The 22,370-nt window shown below is 35.4% G+C and overlaps 1 protein-coding gene across 2 annotated transcripts in view; it reads right to left on the bottom strand.

Annotated features, from left to right (window-relative positions):
- Positions 1 to 22,370, bottom strand: part of LOC105465463 (5'-nucleotidase domain containing 1) — a 145,898-nt gene that overhangs the window by 16,175 nt on the left and 107,353 nt on the right. For both annotated transcript variants that reach the window (XM_011713907.3, XM_011713908.3), the window contains exons 7-8: positions 6,370 to 6,544; positions 4,452 to 4,549 (exon numbers count right to left, since the gene is read on the bottom strand). In XM_011713907.3, coding sequence (XP_011712209.2) covers positions 4,452 to 4,549; positions 6,370 to 6,544 — 273 coding nt within the window. The remainder of the gene's footprint in view (positions 1 to 4,451; positions 4,550 to 6,369; positions 6,545 to 22,370) is intronic.

The raw sequence follows: 22,370 nt of genomic DNA, 5'->3' as shown, positions 1-22,370 counted from the left end.
TAAATTAGTTTAGCCATTATGGAAAAAAGTGTGGCAGTTCCTCAAAATAATTAAAAATGGAACTACCATATGATCCAGCAACCCCAGTACTGAGTATATATCCAAAATATATGAAATTGGTATGTTGAGCTATCTGCACTCCCATGTTCATTACAGCATTATTCACAATAGTCAAGATATGAAATCAACCTAAATGTCCATTAGCAGATTAAAAGATAAAGAAAATATCGTATATATACATAATGGAATACTATTTGACCTTGAAAAGAAAGAAATCCTGTCAATTGTGACAACATGGATGAACCTGGAGGACACAACGTTAAGCAAAATAAGCTACGTACAGAAAGACAAATACCATATGATCTCACTTACATTTGGAATGTAAAAAAGTCAAACTCACGGAATCAAAGTAAAATGGTGGTTATCTGAGGCTAGGGGTAGGGGTTTTGGGAGATGTTGGTCAAAGGACACAAAATTTCAGTTAGGAGGAATAAATCCATAAATACAAGAAATATATTGTATATAACGTAGAGTTAAAAATAATACATTGTATATTTAAAATTTACTAAGAGAATAGATTTTAAGTGTTCTTACCATACACAAAAAAATGATAATGTGAGGTAATACTTATTTAAATAGTATCATTTAGCCATTCTACAATGTATATATATATCAAAATACCATGTTGTACAACATATATAATTTTTACTTGTCAATTAAAAAATAAATGAAATACAAATTAGAGACAGTAGAAATTAAAAAACTAAGTTTTTATACAACCCAGAATGTAAAACAATTTTTTAAAATGGTATATTTATTATCAGGATGTGCTTATTTTTAAAGTTTAGATTCCTAATATTTCCATACCATAAATTCAGTCAAAAAGACTTTCGAGTCTTTTGATGAGTATAATATTTAAAGATGTAGTTTGAATAAACATCATTATGTCAGCCCTCAAATCCAGTTGTACTGTACAACTAACAGAAAATACTGCACAGAAGTCTTAAGATAGTTACTTCTAAAGTAATCATTTTTTAAACACTCCACCCTTTTATCTCAGGATACTCTCAATTACATAGAGAAAAACTACATAAAATGCTGTAAATTATCAACATAGTTAATGCATTTATAATTTCCAATATGTTAAAAAAAACTTGGTATATTTTTAATGTGCAGTTTCACATTATTTGTATCTTTGTGTGAAATTTTAATAAAAATCTTATGGAATGGCATAAATACTACTATAGGTATACAAGGGGGTATAGATTTTCTTAGAACAAAATATGCAAACCCCACAAAAATAAAAATAAAAGCAAATTTTATTGGGTACTTACATATTTAAATGTAAGTTTGTAAAGTGGGGAAAAACATTTAAATTTTTTTCTGGTTTAATTATAAGAATACTATCAGAATCCTTGATAACAGATTATTCCTTAATATTAAGGATTTTATTATATAAGACTTTAAACCAATATATAAAAACAACACCGACCTATTTCTTTCTACTAGACTAGGGTTTCTTAGCCTTGGCACTACTGAGATTTGGGGCTAGATAATTCTTTGTCGTTGGGGGGTGCTGTCCTGTGTGTTGCAGACTGCTTAGCAGCACTCCTAGCCTCTACCCCCCTGCCAAGTTGTGACAACCAAAAATGTCTCCAGACATTGCCAAATTTGCAATGAAGGGCAAAACTGCCACCTTTGAAAACCACTGTACTAGATCATTCTCATCACCACATATGCATATTCCAGTATCTTCTATCTTAAAAAAATAAAATATGCCCTTAATGCTACATTGTCTTCCAGCTAAAACCTCAATTCTTTGACTGCATTCAGAGCTAAAATTCTAGAAAGAGCTGTACATATGCCCTGATTCCATACCTCCAATGAACTACTCAAGATACTGCAATTTAGTTTCTATCCCACCACTCTATGGCAACTGTTCACTGAGGCGCTAGTGATCTCCATCTTGCCCACCCCAGAGAAGATTTCTCTTTCCTCATTTCAGTGTTGTTTTTCTGTAGCATTTGGACTAGCTGGCTACCCTTTCCTCTTTCCTCTGACTTCTGCATACGTATTCTACTATTTTCCATACTATAATCTATGTGCTGCCACACTGCACTCTTTCTTCTCTATCCTTAATATTAGAGAATGTCAGGGCTTGGTCTAGGCCTTTTGCCTATCTACATTCTCTCTATATTTGGTTTCACATAAGCCCCTGGCTTCAAATACCTATCTATGAGCTGATTACTCCGAATATATATCTTCAGCCTAGACTTGTTCCCTTGGACTCCAGGCATATTTATACAATTTCCTAATTGATAATGACAGTTACATAACTCATAAGCATCTCAAAATTAACATGTTGAAAAACGAGTTCTTAATAGATGTAACCCCTGCTCCATATAACTTTATCCTCGTATTTTTCCCCAAGTCTGTAAATGGTACCACCACCTACTCACTTGCTCATTTCAGGAAAAAGAAAAATCAACCACCTGGAAGTTATTCTTTTATTACTCCTTTCTTTTCATCTGCTGTTTCTTTAAGTATCATGGAGCCCTGTGTTTTCCAACTCCATAATGTATCTTAAATGTATCTACCTCTCTCCATCTCCAGTACTGTCGCTCTGGACCAAACCACCACAGTATCTTACTAGGGACACTGCAGTTGCCAGGTCTTCCTCTTTCCTTCCTTCCCCACATCCAAACCATTCCCCACCCCGCAGCCAAAGCAGTCTCTTATATCACTCTTCTGCCTCAAACAACGGAACAGCTTCAGGTTACTTGTGGAATAAAATTCAAACCCCTTTCCACTGCTTATGAGGGTGCCTGCCTCCCTAACTTCACCCCCCTCCCACCCTATGACCATGTGCCAGAATGGCAGGTCTCTTCTTTGTTACTAGAATGTGACAAAACTAATCTCCTACTGGGCCCTGGCATTCATTTGATCCAATGAATGAAGAGTGCCAGGAACACTCTTCCTCTGCTCTTCTCATCACTTGTCCCTCAGGGCTCACCTTGCAAGTCACCTTACCTAACCTTTTTGGACAGAGCACCCCTGGCCAGCCACTCTAAGGAAGCCTGCCCCATATACTGTACCTCATAAGGTGGTTATTACCTTCATGACACGTACTAAAATCCATAAGCATCCCTTGCACTTGCTGATGTGCTCACATGTTCACATATCTGTCTGGTGCACAGAAAAAGGCTTGGTGCTTGACACGTGCTACAATGAGCCTCACTTAGATTTCACTGTTCATAAGCCCAACACTGAGTACTGAGCTACTATCAAATGCCTAGAATTGAATCAGGCTTTTGAATAGTAAAAATAAGTTCAAAGTAAATAATACTGTATTACCATATTAAATAAATGTATTAAATGTGTCTGATTCACCTGAACACTTTTCTGAAAAATTTTAAATTTTATTTCAGAACAGGGTAATGTGTGGCCATGGGAAAGTAAAGAGAAATGTATATTAAATATCAGTACAACCTGGCCCAGGTTGTTATATAATGCCAAGCATATTAATCAAAAGTAAAATTATAAATCATATATTATGGTAGATGCTTATATATATTATGCATACAATATGTATGTATGTTAATTTGATCATTCTCTTTAAAAGACAGCTAGATTTCTAGGTAGATCTATAAATTTTATTTCTTAAAAATCTTTTATACATTTATGTGCATTTACAACCATTAACTGTGTTTCAATTTCTAACCATCCTGGATTTATTTTAGATGGTCCTCTCCTAAGAGAACTTCTGAATGGTCCTCAAATGTTAATATATCATTGAGCTTACTTGAAACTACTTCAATAGAAATAAAAGATACAACAGATATCAAAACTAAACTCACTGTCTTTCACTCCCCAAAAACTATAACTTCTCTACTACTGATCAGGTTCTGCTTTTTATTCATTTATGTATTTATTTAAGAAGCTTTCAAGAGCACCTACTATGAGTACCTCACTCTGTTATCATTCTTTTTCACCTGTAAATCCCTTTCATTCCACCTCTCTCCCTATCAGTCTCTTCTACATGAATGATAATTCTAAATACCCTTTCAGGAAGGCCTTCCCTTTCCCCAGAGACAGGAATGTTTCATTTGTTATGATCCTCATGTGTTCCGCAGGTGCTTTTGTTCTAGAAAATAACTCAACTGATTTATCACAAGTAATCCATCCTTCAAACATTTATCGAGGCATTTATTTAGGTCCTAAAAACTAAGGTGAAGTTCATGCCCTTCATTTTTAAAGTCAGGGAAAGGCTGACATGCAAAGAAATAATTGTGATATAAAGTGGTAGCATAAAATTTAATACAAACATAGGTTTATTATCTTTTTTCTTCCCCATGAGAGGAAAGAAGACATGGCATTGCATGTAACAACAGTGCTCTGCACAAGGTTGTTAGTCAACTGTATACAGAAGAAAGAAACCAAATGTAACTTACCGAGCGTCCGGAAAGGTCTCTGACTTGGTAAGTGGGAGAAGAAACCAGGCTTCAGTGCATTTGTAATCACAACGTCAAAAAGGTCTGTAAAATCATTCCTAAAAGCAACACAATTTTTCATAAATTTATTTTAAGAATTAGAATAGGTCCATATAAAACAGAACTTGATTTTTGCTTATCTATTTTACAACAGCATCATTTATCTTTTGATTAACTTTTATATGCTTTATATTTTTCTCACACTTTAAGGTGAACATTCCATTGGAAATAGAAGGTGGTTGAGTACTAGTCTTCCTGACAACTCTTTGAAGTATAAACATAATCAGGAAAAAAAGAAAGCAGCACATAGACTCTAGGTACCAAGCTGGCTTTGGCAGTGAAGTCAATAGTTTCTAACGGTTGGAAATATTTGGAAAATCTATCTTCAAATTTGGGGGCCTGCAATTGGCTGGCTTTGTTAGCTTGAAGAGTTAACAATTTTGCGTGTTACATGGGTCCCACAGAAAGCAGCATTATAGCAAGTCATGATCATCTTTCAGAGAGTGCTTCAAATATGAAGAAGATACTTTATCTGACAATCAGTGTAGTCTTATAATGTGGTAACTTTTATATGATAATAATTAATGATTTTAAATCTGTACTTATCATTATATTAAGGATTATTTCTGATGGCAAAGGAAAGGTAGCCCTTCTCCTGAAGGACTCACTATTACAATGGGGGAAACAATATTTATGCAACATTCCAGAATACTTTTATGAATCAAACAGCAATAAATAGAAATTGAGATGAAGAAAGACTACAGCTATCTATGCTAATAAAAAAGGAATTAAAATCTCAATTGTTCATTTTAAAGTTCATTTTTGTTCATCTAAATTTAGTTAGTGGGCCCACTACTAAGATAGCAAATGTCTCTATGAGCGGCACCTTCCAAGACATCCAGGACTTTGGCCTTAATTCACCCAAAGAATGCATTATTATATATCAGCCTATATATTATTCAAAAAGCAGAAATTCTACTCACAGATTGTAAGCATATCATAGAACAAACTAAAGTCACACCTGCTAAGAACATGGAAATCATGATGCTAAAAAAGCTAGTGAAGGTAGGTTTTAAGGCTCAAACTTGCTCCATACTCACGGCAATTCGGTATTTGATGGAACTTGAGGAAACATTAGGGGAGACCTAATAGCTCACTGTGGAATCTTGCTTTGACCATAGATATTTCCTGGTATTGCCCACAAGAATAAGTATTTACACACTGAAGTCTATCAACTATTCCTATCTAATTTTCTACCTGTATTATGCTATTTGAATATCCCCTCATACTCACAAGGCATTACTGTACCATTTTATGATCACAAAATTGAAGCTTAAAGAGGTTATAAAACCTACTACAGTAAACTGCAGAGTGGGGCTTGAAGTCAAGTCTGTCTTACTTTAAAGTCTATGCAATTATACTGCCTTCATTTTCACGAATTCAATCCCATCCTGGTTGTGTTAAACAGTAAAGTACATGGCTCCACACTGAAATGACTAAAAAGTGGCTGTACTCCAGGTATCTGTGGAGGAGTATAACCTACAACTCAGTGTCCCTCAGTCATCATCCAAAGATGAGAAACCAAATTCATGGAAAACTGAAGGATATACAGTTTACCACCTTCTAGAAAACCTAAAACCCGGACATTCGGTGAGCTATGAGCATACTGGTCCCCAGTAACATTGCTTTGCTAAAATGTACTTGGTTGGGCTGCTGTCAGCAGATATTGAGGTATGTCATCAGAAAAAAAAAATCAACTTGTCACTCAGCATTGCTTAAAATAATGATATGGTCATGGCTGACACTTTTAAAAAAGCCCTGGTCTAATCTGCTATCTGTATTTCATAAGACAATGAAAACCGAATGACTCATCACTCACCCAAGGATATATTCACAGAGAAGTCTACAGTAATCACTGTGAGAACTGGTAATTAACAGAAGAATTTTCCCAGCATTCTTTAGCTGTCGAAGCCACTTTTTCACAGATTCAGGACAACTGTGTAAATATCTGCCTGGATCTCTTTTTATTTCTGGAAAATATATTCCACAGTTTTCTGAAAAATAAAAATATCATTGAGGTTTCTCTTTTTAAAGATTTTTTAACTAAATGTATTCTCTAACAAGTTAATCTCTTTCAAATCTATAGATAAAACTAAAAGGATAAGAACAAAGTTTGACCAACCTAGCAATTATGCCAATACTACTTGCTTTTTAAGAATAGTTCTTTACTTGAAAACATATTATTGTTTGAAAATGTTAGTTGATAATATTCGCTGGCTATTTGACAAGAACTGATAAACTGTTAAAACAGGTAACACAAGAAACACAATATGATCAACATTTTCAAATGCTGTAAGAGAAAACCTTACATGTGAAATATCAATTGGTTACAAATATTCTTTTAATTATTCAATGAATATTTGCTGAATACAGATAAGAAACAAATTAACATTCAGATATTGCACCAGGATCATGTCTTTGGCATAAATAGCCAAGAAGGGCGATGAGTTCCTCAGAGTCACAGTTTGCTATTTCAGATGGAACCTATACTAGGGGAGCCATTCTATAGCCTCTGAGAAGTGCTGAGATATCAAATGGAAAAATTGGTGTAAAATAGGCCAGAACAGGCCAAAAGGCACTGTAGTTGACAGGGAACATTGAATGACTCGCATCACTGAAGTGGGACTGCTTACTCTGCCCTTTTAGAGTGTCCATGGGGTCTGGCTGAGCTCCAGGGCAGATGGTGGCAGTGTTTCCAGATGTCTTGGCCAGACTTACCCATAGTGCTTGACCCAGTGCTTTTTAAGTTGTGGGTACTCAGCAGGCAATTGCAGATTTCGTTGAAATGCTACTAGATTCATAACACCTTTTAGAGATATTGCTCTCAGAGCATGATAGAACTAATAAGCAGATAAAAATAATCCAAGATTTTACTTTCTCTAATTGTTACGAAAAGGACACATGCATAGACAATAAAAAAATAGCTTAAACAGCTTGTACTGAATGATAGAGTCTGCAGTAGCTAGATATGGGATACATCTGTGACTCTGTCCAGTGTGATACACTTGAAATACTTGAAAGTTATATTTCAAGAACATCAGCACATCAGGAAGAAGAGTCTTTTTTTTTTTTTTTTTTTTTTTTGAGACGGAGTCTCACTCTGTCACCAAGCTGTAGTGCAGTGGTGTGATCTCTGGCTAACTGCAACCTCCGCCTCCCGGGTTCAAGCGATTCTCCTGCCTCAGCCTCCTGAGTAGTTAGGACTACAGGCGCCACCATGCCCAGCTAACTTCTGTATTTTTAGTAGAGACGGGGTTTCACCATGTTTACCAGGATGGTCTTGATCTCTTGACCTCACAATCTGCCTGCCTTGCGCTCCCAAAGTGCGGGAATTACAGGCGTGAGCCAGTGCCCGGCCAGGAAGAAGAGTCTTTAGTGCAACAAAACGAACAAATAAAAACAAAAATGGTAGCAAATGTTGTGGTCTGCCTCCCCACATCCATCTCCCTCTTTGCTGGGGAGTACTCTGATATTGTTTCAGGTTTCATCTTCCTCTGAGGGGGTCTGTGATGCTAGCAAGGGCAAGGGTCTCTATCAGTCTACACCTATCACAGTTACTCCCTTCTCCTGTCATTGAATTGTTTAGGAAGTGCTGGGGACCCAGGCATGGCAAATGAGACCTGAAGAGAACTCTGCTGCAGGATCCTAAAGTAATATATACCACCGATAAAAAGAAACCTATAAAGGGGGAAATATCCCCACTTCTACTACTGGACTTTACTATTATTATAAATTCTATGTAGAACTGCAGTGGTTATCATCAACACAAAGCACAAGTCTGATATATCAGAGATAGCGGAGTGGACATATGAAAGGAAACAAACCTGGGTCCCTGATGATATCACTGGGTTTCTGCTTTTGTTTCTGTTTTTGACACAGGGTCTCGCTCTGTTGCCCAGACTGGAGTGCACTGTGGCACAGTCATGACTTACTGCAGCCTTGAACTCCTGGGCTCAAGTGATCCTCCCACCTCAGGCCTCTAAAAGTGCTGTGATCACAGGTGTGAGCCACTGTGCCTGGCCACCATTGGATTTCTGATTAAGTCACTGACGAACTCTAACCACCACTGGAAGTACTGTTCAACTTCTGGACAACTTCTAGTTGTACAAAATAACTCATTTTAATAATAGCTTAAACATTAAGGATATTTATTATTTGCAACCTAAAGCATCGTGACTCAGAAATGTATTGCATGAATATCATAACCAGACCAAAAATTACAAAAGAAAGAATATGTTGCAATATGAGAATATTTAGAAGACCAAAAACAAAAACAAAGTTTTTGCTCTTTTTATATTTTGCCCTACAGGAACTTTTGTGTGTGAATCTCTAGGATCTCTTTTTAACATACCAGAGGCTATATAATACTCCTTTAAAAAATTAAAATATATTCTCTGTTTTCCAGGGAAGAGGAAGTACTAGTAAGAAAAGGCCAGTTTAAGAAACAGATGATAATAATAAATGCAAATGGCCAAGAACAGAAAAGTTTGATGAGTGGATGACTGCTAATTTCAGAGGCTGTGTCTCTCTCGGAACTTACTATACCTAAGGGGGTCAGATGTGAGATTATCTCACTTTGTAAAACAAAGCTTTTGTAGCAAGAAGAATTTTATGGGTTACATAACAAAAAAATTTATAGTGTGTAATGCTGAAAACAGGCTTGTTTTCAGAAAACTTGAGAAAAAGTTATTTTTTCTTAGCTATATGTGCTTAGTGCCATCTAGTGATCAAAATATAAATTACTATTAAAAAGCTGCTGTTAACATTTCCAAAGGAATAAAAATATAAGACGTATGCATTTAAATACAGTATTTTAAATTTCTTACCTAGGCTAATTTCATTAGTATCTCTTAATTAGTAATGTCTGATTGAAAAGAGTACAAATATAATAATTTAATCAGATAAAATTATTCTCTGAAGTCATAACGGAGATGTCCTTGGTTTGTTCATAAGCCAGACTGAAATGGACAAACTAAGACAAGCCCTGTACAAACACATACCCAGTGGTAGATAATGAGTTGCTCTTACTACAAAAGATCACTGGCTGCCATGGAGAAAATATTTTTGCCCCCTTGTAACCTCCAATTATTTAAGGAATAGGAGACATAATTATACAAATAGAAACATCTTTTTATTGAAATAAGTCAAGGTATTAAATCAAATAAGAGTTATGTTAAACATACTACAATGGATTATAACTGTCTATTAAATTATATCCCCAAAGAAACTATAAACTTCTAAAGGCAAGAAATATATCTTTCTGCTTGGCATGGAGCAAGTATTCAACATATGAATACCTAAATTAGTACAGGAGCAGACACAGGAACATTTATATTTCCCTACATTCAAGGCAAGAGTTTGATTAGTACCAGAGAGCCAAACTGAAGTGACAAAAATAATATCATTCATGTACAATTAAGGCAGCCTATGAAAAGTCATGTTTAATTATGACACTAATTAACACTGATTGAACAAAATGGAATTTAGACCTAAGATGGAAAGGAGTGGTATTGTTTGTTCGTAACTCACAAAGAAGCCTGTGTTTTCACTTAACCTCTAAAGGAATTCTATTTCACTGCCACTTTATGTAACTTATTTTCCTGGTTTTTCCACCGCTCTTAGATCCTTCGATGCTGGTATTTTCTAGGTCCAGAGGAGATTTAAAGGACATTCTTTTAAAAAGCTGATTCTAAAGAATAAAAGTTCAGCCTCCTATGTTAGAAAATTGGTTAATGTAGAGTGACAGAAATAATACCAAAGTGTTGGCAACAGTCTGATATGCACATCAAATGGCCTGAATACACCAAAGAGGATTTAGGGACCTCTCGTGGTAAAAAAATATAGTACAACCTGAATATTAAAAATCCCTTTTTTCAGTTTAACAGACAGTTGTGCCACATCACTATTTCTATCATCACTGAATAAGCTTTTTCTTGCTAACTGTATCACTACTGTTTGCATGATTTTTGGCCAGAATTTTCCAAGCTGCTGTCCGAGGGGACTAGAGATGCCAGGATGCTAACACTTCCATGGTCAGCCTCCAAATAAGGTCTGTTGTTGTTTCCATTGCATAGTATAATTTAGAAGAGATTTAAATATTTATAATCTTTACAAGTTATATAAGAGTATGCTAGTGAACAGCTAAAATGTTTAGCGATGAACTGTTTAAATGTACTTGCTGTAGAGATGATATAATTAATTTTCTGTAAAAAAGAAACTTTTTTCTTTGCTAAAAGACGCTGAAATATTTGTTGGAGGATAAAAGAGACATTTATTTTGTTTATTTATAGGTGGCAAAAAATAAAATTAAAATTTATTAAAACATATTTGCTGTTTATATAACAAAATATATGGTTTATATCTAATTTTATAATTAACTAAAGAAATCTAGAATAGATTGTTTAAATTGAAAATCTATATGCTAAATATAATGCTTGGAAAGTCTCTCAAATAAAAACTGGGAAATGAAGTACAGAATATATGAAAAAAACATAATATATAAAATTTACATTTTAATAGGATCTGATTTCCAGCTCTGTAATTTAATTTGCATATCCTGGCCCTACTCCAAAAATTCTGATTTAATTGGTTTGGGGTAGGGCCACAACATTGGTATTTTTTTTTTTTTAAAGCTTCCCAGGTAGTCCTAATGTGCTACCAGGATTAAGAATTGTTGCCCTAAAATATAAAAACTAGAATTCTTTCTATTATTTTCTTTGTATTTTGCCTGCTTCGCTGGAAATCACAGGCTCTCAGAGGGCAGGGACTTCTGAGTTTTGTAGTGTCTTCATTACCTAACGCATAGCCTTGTACATATTAGGTAGTCAACAAATCATAACTGTTGCCAATTATCTTAAATGTTATTGTGGTTGATGATCTTTAAAATGTTTACTCTTATCCTATACCAATTAAGCATGGTATTCTAGATTTAATTAAGTATTGTGAATACAGAATAATGGATTTCATTCCTCCTATGAAAGGAGGATTCCTGGAAAAAGGGTATATTATGAAATTCTTTGAAAAAAAAAATCATTCAAACAGTTTAAATGAGTATAGACAAGCTAAACAGACTCCTTTATCTCTCCAAAGCCATCAAACTGCCTGACGCTGGGCTGAATACAGTCTATCAATATGATTTTGGGTCAGCGGTATTTTAAAATTTTTGGATGTTAATGTCCTTGGACAGTATTACATATGTATTCTAATAGTTTACCCACAATCCCACCATACCATATTGTCTACACTTGGCCTAGTCAACTCCCCTGTTGGCATCAGAGTTCACAACCTATTTTTTCTCCTATGATATCGGAATGAATCATTCTAAAAGAACCTAGTTTCCTCTTTCTGACATGGTTACTGGACAGACAATGTAAATGCGGAGAGAGGTTTTTGAAGGTCTGCCTGGTTTTATTCAAAATATAACAAATCCTTTAATGAGGATGCTGACAGCTGGGAGGGTCAGCAGATGGATCTGATGACAGAATCACATACAATAACAACTGGACAGGCTGTAAGGTCGACAGGGTGACTCAGTGAGGTAAAATTTCATAGGGAGAGATGTAATCTTACCAGGTTGAAAGCTCGGCCATACAGGCATAACAATGGAGGAGGTGTTGTTTGTCAGCAACTTCAAAATACAGAGCTTACAGTTAGCTTAGGCTCCACAGTATAGACAAAGTATAATAAAAAGTTTAGAGACCATGTTTTGCAATTTATTTAGTTACTACTATGTACTTTTGATATCATGTTTCTGGAAAAATATCTGTGCTCCAGAAAGCTGGGTAAGAAGCATGTGTCCTCCTTTATAGCCCTAGGCATCTTATCTTCATGTGCTCTGTGTTATCCAATTAGGTGATTAGATTATAGAGCTACATTAATGTCAGTACAATGTTCAGAACCAGGAAAGCAATAATTTCCACTCTTTTAATCATTCTCAGACTAAACTTTGATAACTGGGTTCTATTCTACGTGACACTTTTCACAAGAAAGTGTGTCCGGAGGAGAATGATGATGTTAACAATTCCTATGCCCCACCCTAGAGATCTCTGGTGGAGCCCCAGAAAGTTACACCTGGCCAATCAGACATTTGCAAACCTATGAAATAGGCAGCTTCGAAGGACCATTTTAATCTTAGGGTTGCTTGAGTCTATGCCTGCATGGTGATGTCCAGCCAGATAACTCTTTAGCCACAATGAACACCCATTTCCACAGTGTTTCTCCTCCTCTAAAATGTCTTTGCATTTTGAATATGATCTTTCTAAAACAGACTTTCGGCAGAGTAGTGGGTCTCAAAATGAAGGTAAATTAGAATTATCCAGAATGCTTTCAAAAATACTCCTAGAGTTTCTGATTCAGTAGGTCTGGGGTGGGGCCTGAAATCGTGCATTTCTAACAATTTCTCAGATCAACTGACAGTCCAAGAATCATACTTTGAGAATTACTTCAGTAGAATACCCCTACAAAACCAGACAGCTTTTTGAAAGTCTTTTTCTACTGGCAGAACATGGTCCTCGCTATTTCGACTAGAAGTACAAAACCAGATTACGCATATTTAACGTTATCTGATAAAAATGCTCAAGTCTGTGTCTATGTTTAAAAACATTTTAAGTAAAAATCTTTTAAGTAAAATAAAATTTATTTTTATTTCCTTTATAAGAAGGATATATGTGAGGGTAAAGACTTAATGATGAACTGTGTTATGTTTTTCACTGTACTATTTCACATTCACTTTCATTTCTCAGCCTTGAGAGCAGTACTTTTGTATGTAAAGTAGAAAAAGCACACACTTTGGAGTCAAATGGCCTAAGTTTGAATCCCAGGTTTGCCACTTACAATATCAGGATTTTTGAGAAATTTACTTAAAAATTTTAATTTTAATTCTTAATTTCTTCACCTATAAAATCTCATTAAATGACGGAGAAGAAAGCCAGGCACAGTGATGTGCGCCTATAGTCCCAGCTACTTGGGAAGCTGAGGTGGAGGATCACTTGCGCCTAGCCTAGGCAACATAGAGATAGCCCATCTCTTAGAAAACAAAAAAAGTAGTGTGGCTAAAGTATCCATCTCATAGTGCTTGGCACAAAATCCCCAATAAGAATTCCCTTCCACCCCTTCTACTTACTTAGACACAACTCTGTCTGATCCTTTTGCAGGGAGCCTATCACTAGAGGTGAAATAGCCAGGATCCTGTGCCTGTTACTGCACTTCTCAAAGTAGCATTAGGTTTTAGTAGCTCATTATAATTGAAGGGGCATTTTCATGTTCTCCTACATGTGATCTACACATAGAACAGATGTTAAATTTATTGAACATAAAACATAAAAGATGTGAGGTGGACTGAGTTTCCAAGATGCACACAACAATATCTCCCACCTCACATGTCTAGAGTTGGGAGTTAATTGTTCCATTATTTTATATCTGGGCAGGTTATTTTACTGCTTTGACCAATAGAATGTGGTGCAAATGACCCTGTGTTAGTTCCAGGTGTAGCCCTTAAATGGTCTGGCAGCTTCAACTCCTTATCTTTTGGAAGCCATGTGCCATGTTAAGATGTGCAACCAATCTGAGGCTACCTGAGATGCCGTGAGGAATAGGTTACATGAAGAATTTGTGTTGTAGGTGTTCCAACTGCCAGCCCCAGCTGAGTGCTGAGCTAAAAGCTTCAACTGCAAGACATATAGTGAGCCCCTTGGACATCCAGCCCAGTCATGCCTTCAGATGACTACTGTCCCCGCTGACATCTGACTGCAACCACAGGAGAGACCCCACATGAGAAGCACCCAACTAAGCCCAGAATCCGTAAGTGACATAATACTGTTTTGTGTAGTGGTATCCTATGGAGCAATAGATAACCTAAACAAGATGCTTTGGAATAAAGTTCCAATTTTAATGATTATCTCTATGCAATTCAAGATAAAATATTTACAAATCCTTTTAGAAACAGCTGAAATAAAAGTAAACAGGCTCTAAATTGTTTTTCTTCACCTCCAAAAAATAACTCAAAGGTTTCTATTGCATATAAATTTACAAAATGTAAATACATGAAGAGCTTATGTCAGCATAAATGTTTTAAACAGTTTAAAGAAAACCAAAATTAACAAGTATTTAAAGCAAATTCTACATACTTATCACTTCTCATCTAGTTCAAATACGAAACACTTAGAAACTGAAAATAATAATCAATTGCTGAAATATGGAGTGAATATAGCAGTAAAAAATGATTATCCTGGGATGTTTGTTCCCCTGCCTCCCTGCTACCCTTTAAATCTCAACTCAAAAACTTTGGATTTTTCTTAAAAAACTAGATTGGTATTCAAAGGAATATGCATTTTAAAGATCAAATTTTATCATAAGAGTGCACTGTTTCCTTAATTAATTTAGTTCAAATATCCTCAGTTTCTTCATAAATATCTTTTCTTAATAATAAAGCCAAGAGTATGCAGAGCTATATTTCACTTAGAAGCAATCCATTTCAGAACACACATAAAGATTATAATCACAGAGGATTACTTGTTCAATGTCCAGACAGTGTATTATATAAATAGGAAAGCCCTCTCTAGCCTCCTAGGTCTGTGCCACATCTATACCTTGCATAGACACAGTAGTTAAGCAGCTATTTTAATGAGGCATTACTCTGTTTTTCACTATACTTTCTACCTATATCTGTATCACATCAGTCATATCTTCTATATGTCTTCATAAAATATCACCTGGTTAGTTACTCCACGGTAACAAAAGAAAAAGGAAAAAAAGAACATACTAAAGTTTCAAATCGGTGAGATTTTAACTCAGATAATTGTTTTGACAAAGTTATTAACTTTTTAATATAAAATCTGAAACAGAATTGATGAAATAGCATTAGAATAATGAAATAATTTCTTTGATATAACAAACATAAATATATAGGATAGTCTATGTGTAATACTCTGCAACACTGTTTGAGGAGTAATAATGCCCTAAGCCTGGGTTCTTATCCTAAAATCCATACATGGGCCTCGGTGCGTGAATGAAACCTCAATACTCTTTGCAACATTTTGTTCATCAGTGTGTTGTGTGTGTTGGGGGATCACAGCAGGTGTAGGCTCTCTACCTTTAATTAGATTCCTGAGGCTAGGGACATGAAGAACCACAGACTTAGATTCTCCTAGACTTGTACAGTACAACAAAGCAAACATTCCAATATCCCTCCCTTTGTTCTAGTTAAGAAAAATCTTATAAAAATGTCTTAGAAAAAGGAAATTCTCTGTAATAGGTAGTACAGAATTTGTACACAATTTGTTGAGGAATAAATATACTTCCTGGACTCTATATTTTTTACATGTAAATATTCTAAGTCCAATAAATTTATATTTATTTAGCATGGCTAATGAATGGGTGTTCTAGTAAAATTAATTTGTAGCTTAATTAAGAATAACCAAATATATAATATAAAAACATACATAAAATATAATCAACTCTTACTGTTGAACCTATATGGAAAAAAGAAGTATTTAAATAGATTAAATTATTGCTTTTCTTATATATGATACACTTTTGCTACAGAAAATTCATTGTATTGGGTTTTTTACTGCTGCACAACAAACCACCTCAAACATGATGGCTTAAAATAACGGTGTATTATCATCTCCTGATTCTGAGGGTTGACTGAACTCAGCCAGGCATTTCTCACTTGGAGTTGTGCCTGGGGATATGGAATCATCTAAGGGTTTCTTCACTCACTGTCTGGCACCTGGGCTGGGTGGGCTGGAACGGTGAGAGCTGGTGAAACAAACATCTCTCCACTTAGCTAGCTTGAGCTTTCTCACTGCATTTGGGTCTCAGGGTAGCTGGACTTCGTAAGTGGCAGTGGGTTTCCCTCAGAGCAAGTGTTTTAAGACAAGCAAAAGCTGCAAGACTCCTTATGACCTAGTCTTAGGAATTTTACAGTAGCACTTCTGCTGAATTTTACTGATGATAGAGGTCCAGGTCATTTTCAAGGAGCAGAAAACAGAAAAGTGTGACTTCTGGGAGGCATGATTCATTAGGGAGCTATCTTTGCAGACTAGCTACCAAACATACTAATACTTCTATGTGATTCCTGCCAGTGTATTTTCTGTTCATATCTAACTCTGTGGGAATTTTAAGGATACCATATATAGTTTTTTTACCTGTGTTTCTGTTCAGCATTGTATCTGAGGAATTTCCTATGGCATTAACATTTATTTTAAAACATTTCCATGGTTTTAATTTAATATCACACATTTTAAAATAGATTATTTATAATAATCATCCTTATAATAACTGACATACTCTGAGTGCTTATTTTGCCAAACACAGTTCCAAGACCTTTATAACTATTAATGGAATTAATCCTCATAACAACCCCATGAACAGGTCCTATATGATTCCTCCTATATGATTCCCATTTTGCAACTGAAAAATCTGAGATACAGAGAGGCTAAGGAACTTGCCCAAAGTCACATAGCTACCATGTGGCAGAATCGGAATTTGAATGCAGCCAGTCTGCTTTCAGAGCTTGTGCAATACTGCCCCTCCAGTTACAAGGCATTTGGGGACTCTATGGTAACTACAGGGTCACCACAAATCCTTACTCTTTTTTCTTTCCCATAGTACATTATGATGTAGTATTACAGTTCAGGGGTTTGGGTTTTAATCAGAATTTTAATAAGTGAGAGCTCAGAATTTGGATAAATTTAGACAAATCAGCTTCTTTTTGAACCTTACACATAAATTTATTTAAAATCTTGCAATGTGGAAAGCCTTTTAAGCATGGCATTGAACTCGAAGCCATAAAAGAAAATTGAAACACCAAATTGGATTTCTGCAGAGGAAAAAAGTATCCATCAATATGCATTCCAATTATATCTAGAACTGAAAGGAGCCTTAGAAATCACATCCTTCAACCTTGTCATATTAAAGATGATTAAGTAGCCACCACATATTTTACTCAAAATTACAGTTAGTAACAAACTTGGGTATGGAATACAGTCCTCAAGAATCCTAGTCCACTAAACCTCATCATTTATGTGTCTAAATCTATATGTTTGAGATCTAATTTATTTGGTGACCATTATCTGTTAAAGAAAAATAACTTGCGTTCCGAAGCAGAAATCAAATGTTTTAAATGGTATGCCTGTTTAGCTATATAATTATTGGATAATAATTATAAAATTCAATTCTGCTTTTCCTCAGGATTTCTGTAGAAGTTCTTTGTAGTCGCTGAACTGATATTGTCTCTGCTATTATCTGAAAACTCAGACCTTCCACTGAGATGGGAAAACAAACTCCAAATAAACGTCTCAGGTTAAGGCATAAATATTATCTCCCTTCCTGGAATACACTGCCCTCCCTCTGCCGCCTGGTGAACCTTGGAGGCTTGTCACAAGGTTACCTTCTATGAGGAGCCCTCCCCAATACCCACTCTGCACATCAATGATGGCATTCATCATGTTACACTACAATCAACACTTATAATAACCATATTTATGTATTTTTCTTTCTTCTGAGACTCTGAGATCTTTTAAGAAAAGAACCATCTTAACATTCATGCTTATACTCTTAATATCAGGCAAATACCAGAGGATTCCTAACTACAGAAGTAAGTGTGTGTGGGAAAAGCTACCAGGCAAGACTTACCAGGTGACCATAAAGACCAGAGGTTGGCAAACCACAGCCCACAAGCTAAGAAAGGTGCTTACATCTTAAAATGGTAATATAAGTATCAACATAATAGCCTTGATTTTGGCTTTTGGTGCCCAAAGGCTTTAATATTTACTATCCAGCCCTTTAAGAAAAGGTTTGCTGAGTCCTGATATGTAGTATTTAATAACTACAGGACAGTAACATAATAAAAATATAATTAGTTATATATAACACACTATTATTAGAAAGTACCAAAAGAGTAATAAAATCATCAATTTAAGAGACTTTGTTTAAAGGCTATGCAGTCTCTGAGCAGAGTGAATATTAAAAAATCATTTGTGATCAAACTAATGAAAGACAACATAAATACCTTTATGTATCTTTTAATCACAGTGGATACCCACCATGATGTAACTACTCCTCAATTATTCTCTGGCCTGGGTTCTCTATTAGTATATTCTGAGCCAGATGATGGCTCTCTTTACTCTGCCGTCTCTTTAAAACCTATCTATATGTGCCTTTGCTATTGCTTTTATGATTTTAGCACACTTTAGTTTTAGTCTCTGAATAAGATGTTCTCAGGCTCACTTGGTCTGCTTATTAAAAGAGGAATTGCAGGGGCCACAGAAAGACACTACAAGTCTAGGGCTGAAAGCTACCACTGGCAATATTTTCCCTCATGAATGTCAAAGGAAGTTGAAAGATCCAAAAAATGCACATGATGACATGATGACATCATCAGAAAGAACTAAAAAGCTTGTAGCTTGAGATGAATGAATTAAAGGCACTATTGCCTAAGTACAGTCTTACAAATTAACTGTGCAAGAAATAGGAATGTTTTCCTTGGTACAGAAAAATAAAGATGCCTCCAGGTGAAACCCGGGACAGGTTTTAGGGGCTAGCTTCAAAGAGATACACTGAAGGTTTCATTTCAAATGGTTTTAAAATGTATTTGTGAAGCACAAAACCATTTTGGGAGGGTTTTGTTTTCAACAGAAGTCAGTCCACTGACATTATCCTTACTTGAAATCTTCTACCTCCTTCAGAAGAGAGAAGCTGGAAAAAATTAGGAGAACTAAAATGGGATGCCTCGGGGCAAAGCAGACTCAGAAATGTGGCAATGCTTATTCCTTTGAAAAAAGTCACAGTTGACTTCTCTAGCTCTGAGGCACAAAGAGATAACAGCAACAAAGAAATCATAAGCTAGACATTAGGGGTCATTAACTATCAACGTCTTAAGGAAATCTGCCCCACACTGAGGACTGAAGTGCTCAATTATTTAACAAACAAAAGACCTGGAATAGAACTTTCACTGTTTCTTCTAACCTGGTTTTTCTTCTGTAGTAGGTAGCCTAACAGAATGCCAAGACAGCATTTCAGTATGTATACACTATGCTAAATTCAGCTCCCAAATCAATATAAGTAACGAAAATAATCTGTGATGGGAACCCAGTACTCATTCCACAATGATGAGTAATGAGGCTCAGAGTAAAGAAAGCCTGGGGGCAGCTCTTCATAGCCTCTGTAAGGAGTGGGCAGAGACTCAGGTAGAAATACAGTGGGAACCTGGGCATGAGGGGTTCATAGTTGAGTAATGGCTGGGTTCCCAGAATATTCTACTCTAAGCAGGACTTTTAACCATCTCAATTCCTCTTTTTCCTTCTCTGGTCTTATTTTTGCCTCTTTCACACTGCCTCTTTCCAATCTAATCAATGCAACAAGTTTATGTATTTTGGTTATTTTTTAGAATTAACAAACATAATCATAATAAAATAACAATCATATATACTTTTCAAACATAAAGATGAAAGACTTTTTAAACAAAAAATTAAGTAACTCTTTACCCGGTTAACATGAAAAAAAAAATAAAAAATAAGGTTATAAACTTCGTCTTTACCTATATAATATGTATATATGTATCTACCATCTATCTAATTAAATATTTTAAAGGATTTTTTTTTTGCTTTCTCTCTTTAGAATACATTAAGTCCACAATAAAAAAGAAAACATTTACTTCTATAGCTATAGACTTTATTGATCTTAAAAGGAAATGTAGGTACAGAAATATTTTTTTCCCACGATTTCTTAAGATACATGATCAATCTTTCAGAATAAAGTGGAAGAAATCTGCTGTAGGCAGGGAATAGGCATAGTTATTAATGCAGAGATATCAGCTCCCAAAGGATCTGAATAAAACAATATTGTAATAATGAAACTATTTTCTAATAAAAAATTACATTCTTTCTTTTGACCTAGGAAAAAGTTTGTTAAGAAAGCATATGACATAAGTGATCAGACTATTTATTTTTAAAAGGAAAGATGTCCTTTTAAAAATAAAAGGAAATTTAATTAAAAGGAAATTTAAATGAGACAAATATTTTGCATACAATTATTTGGCAAATGTTAGCAATAAACACTAAATACCCTATATGTGTTCACTGAAGAAAAATGTGAGTAAAGAGAAAACTGCACTAGACTTTGACCAATTAAGATTTTATCTAAAAACTATGGCAAAGAAAATGTTTTGCCCTCCAGATAAAAAATCAGTTTAAAACATCAAAAGGAACTTAATCTAAATGTCTCATGCCAGCAAATTAAATGATTATGGAGCAGGGTACCAGGGATGGCAGAAAGAAATTCATAATTTGCAGGTGACTTCATTAAGAAACAGCTGTTGCTGTTGATGTAAGGAGAGTTGCTATTCCATTTCTACTGAAAAGCTTCAGAGGACAAAGTTCTGTACCAGAGTAGACACACAGATAAAGTATATTACAGGATATGGTCTCCAGTGTTCCTGGGTGGTATGGACCCAAATCAGACAGTCTTGAGTCAAGTCTTAGTTGTGCAATCTCCTTGGGTAAGTGCTTTAGTCATTCAGAGACTGTTGGCTTATCTATAAAACGATCACAGTCATAACACTCACCCCATTAGGTAATTATATGAATTATATGCAATGATATATGTGAAACATTTAGCACAATGCTTTACACATAGTAAACATTTTGTGTGAGAGCTATTTTTACTTTACCAAGTTCCTCTGGCTTAAGTACAGGCAGTCGATTAACCACGAAATGCTATGGGACACACTGCATCACAGAATTGCCCTGCATGGGTACAAAATTCAAGATTTCCCTTATCAAAATGCTACTCACCTTCAAAACATATTTTGAAAAATATGCTATGAAAAAACCCTAGAAGTCCTACTGAGCGGGAGGCAGGGTGGTTCTACTTTTTGTTACTTCCAGGACAAAACACTGGGCCACATGGCCCAATGGTCTATTAGATCATTCTCAGAGGACTGAGCGGAGAAACTTGGGGTAGCTACTAAAACCGTAGGGACCACAAAACCTAATCTCCTCATTGGGCAGATATGAAAATGAGGCCTAGAGAGGCAGACTTGCCTATCATCATGACGTAATGAGGAAAATAGCAGGATAGAATGAAAATCTTGGTCTCTTTGATTTTTTCATTACACAATCCTTACTGTCATATCTACTAATCTTATTGTTTTACCCCTTTATTAAGACATTTTACAGCCTTGTTGTAAAGATTTAAATACAATTAGTGAAAAATTTAAAATGTACACTTTTAATACAAAATCAGAATAAAGCCAGAAACTACACAAATAGCTGGTTTATTCTTAAAGAAATATGTAAAATATCTGAACAGCCTTCCCCCGCCCCAATTTATTCCACACATTTAAGGAATTTCCTTTGGGAGGACTAGTACACATTTTGTGCAAGATCAGATGCTCTGTATATCTGTGTAGAGACTGTGGGGCTCCACAGGGAGAAGCTCCTGACTCAGTAAGTATCAACCTACCAGATAACACGGAAATTATCTTTCTAAGGTTAAATGTTATTTTAAAGTTATCTTGTAATTACTCAAGTAATATATGTGAACACTTGCAAATTTCCAAATATATGTTCTAAATTTTGAAACATAAAAAAAAAAAAATTCTGAAGTCTTCTCTAAATAGTACTCTCAATTTCTGGTCCCTAAACCCTAATGGGTATCATTGTTGTCATTTTAGTGTCACACCAAGCTTGTCCAACCTGGCTTATTTTTTTGTTGTTGTTCTATTTTGTTTTGTTTTAGGCTTTTAGCAGCCTGAAGACATGGTTTTTAGTTTCTGTCTGTAATGATAAGCAGAAAAGAGGGATGAGGAAGGGGTTTTAC

Source organism: Macaca nemestrina, chromosome 5 (assembly GCF_043159975.1).
Source record: "Macaca nemestrina isolate mMacNem1 chromosome 5, mMacNem.hap1, whole genome shotgun sequence".
Lineage (NCBI taxonomy): Eukaryota > Metazoa > Chordata > Mammalia > Primates > Cercopithecidae > Macaca > Macaca nemestrina.
This window is presented reverse-complemented; position numbering and strand designations above follow the sequence as displayed.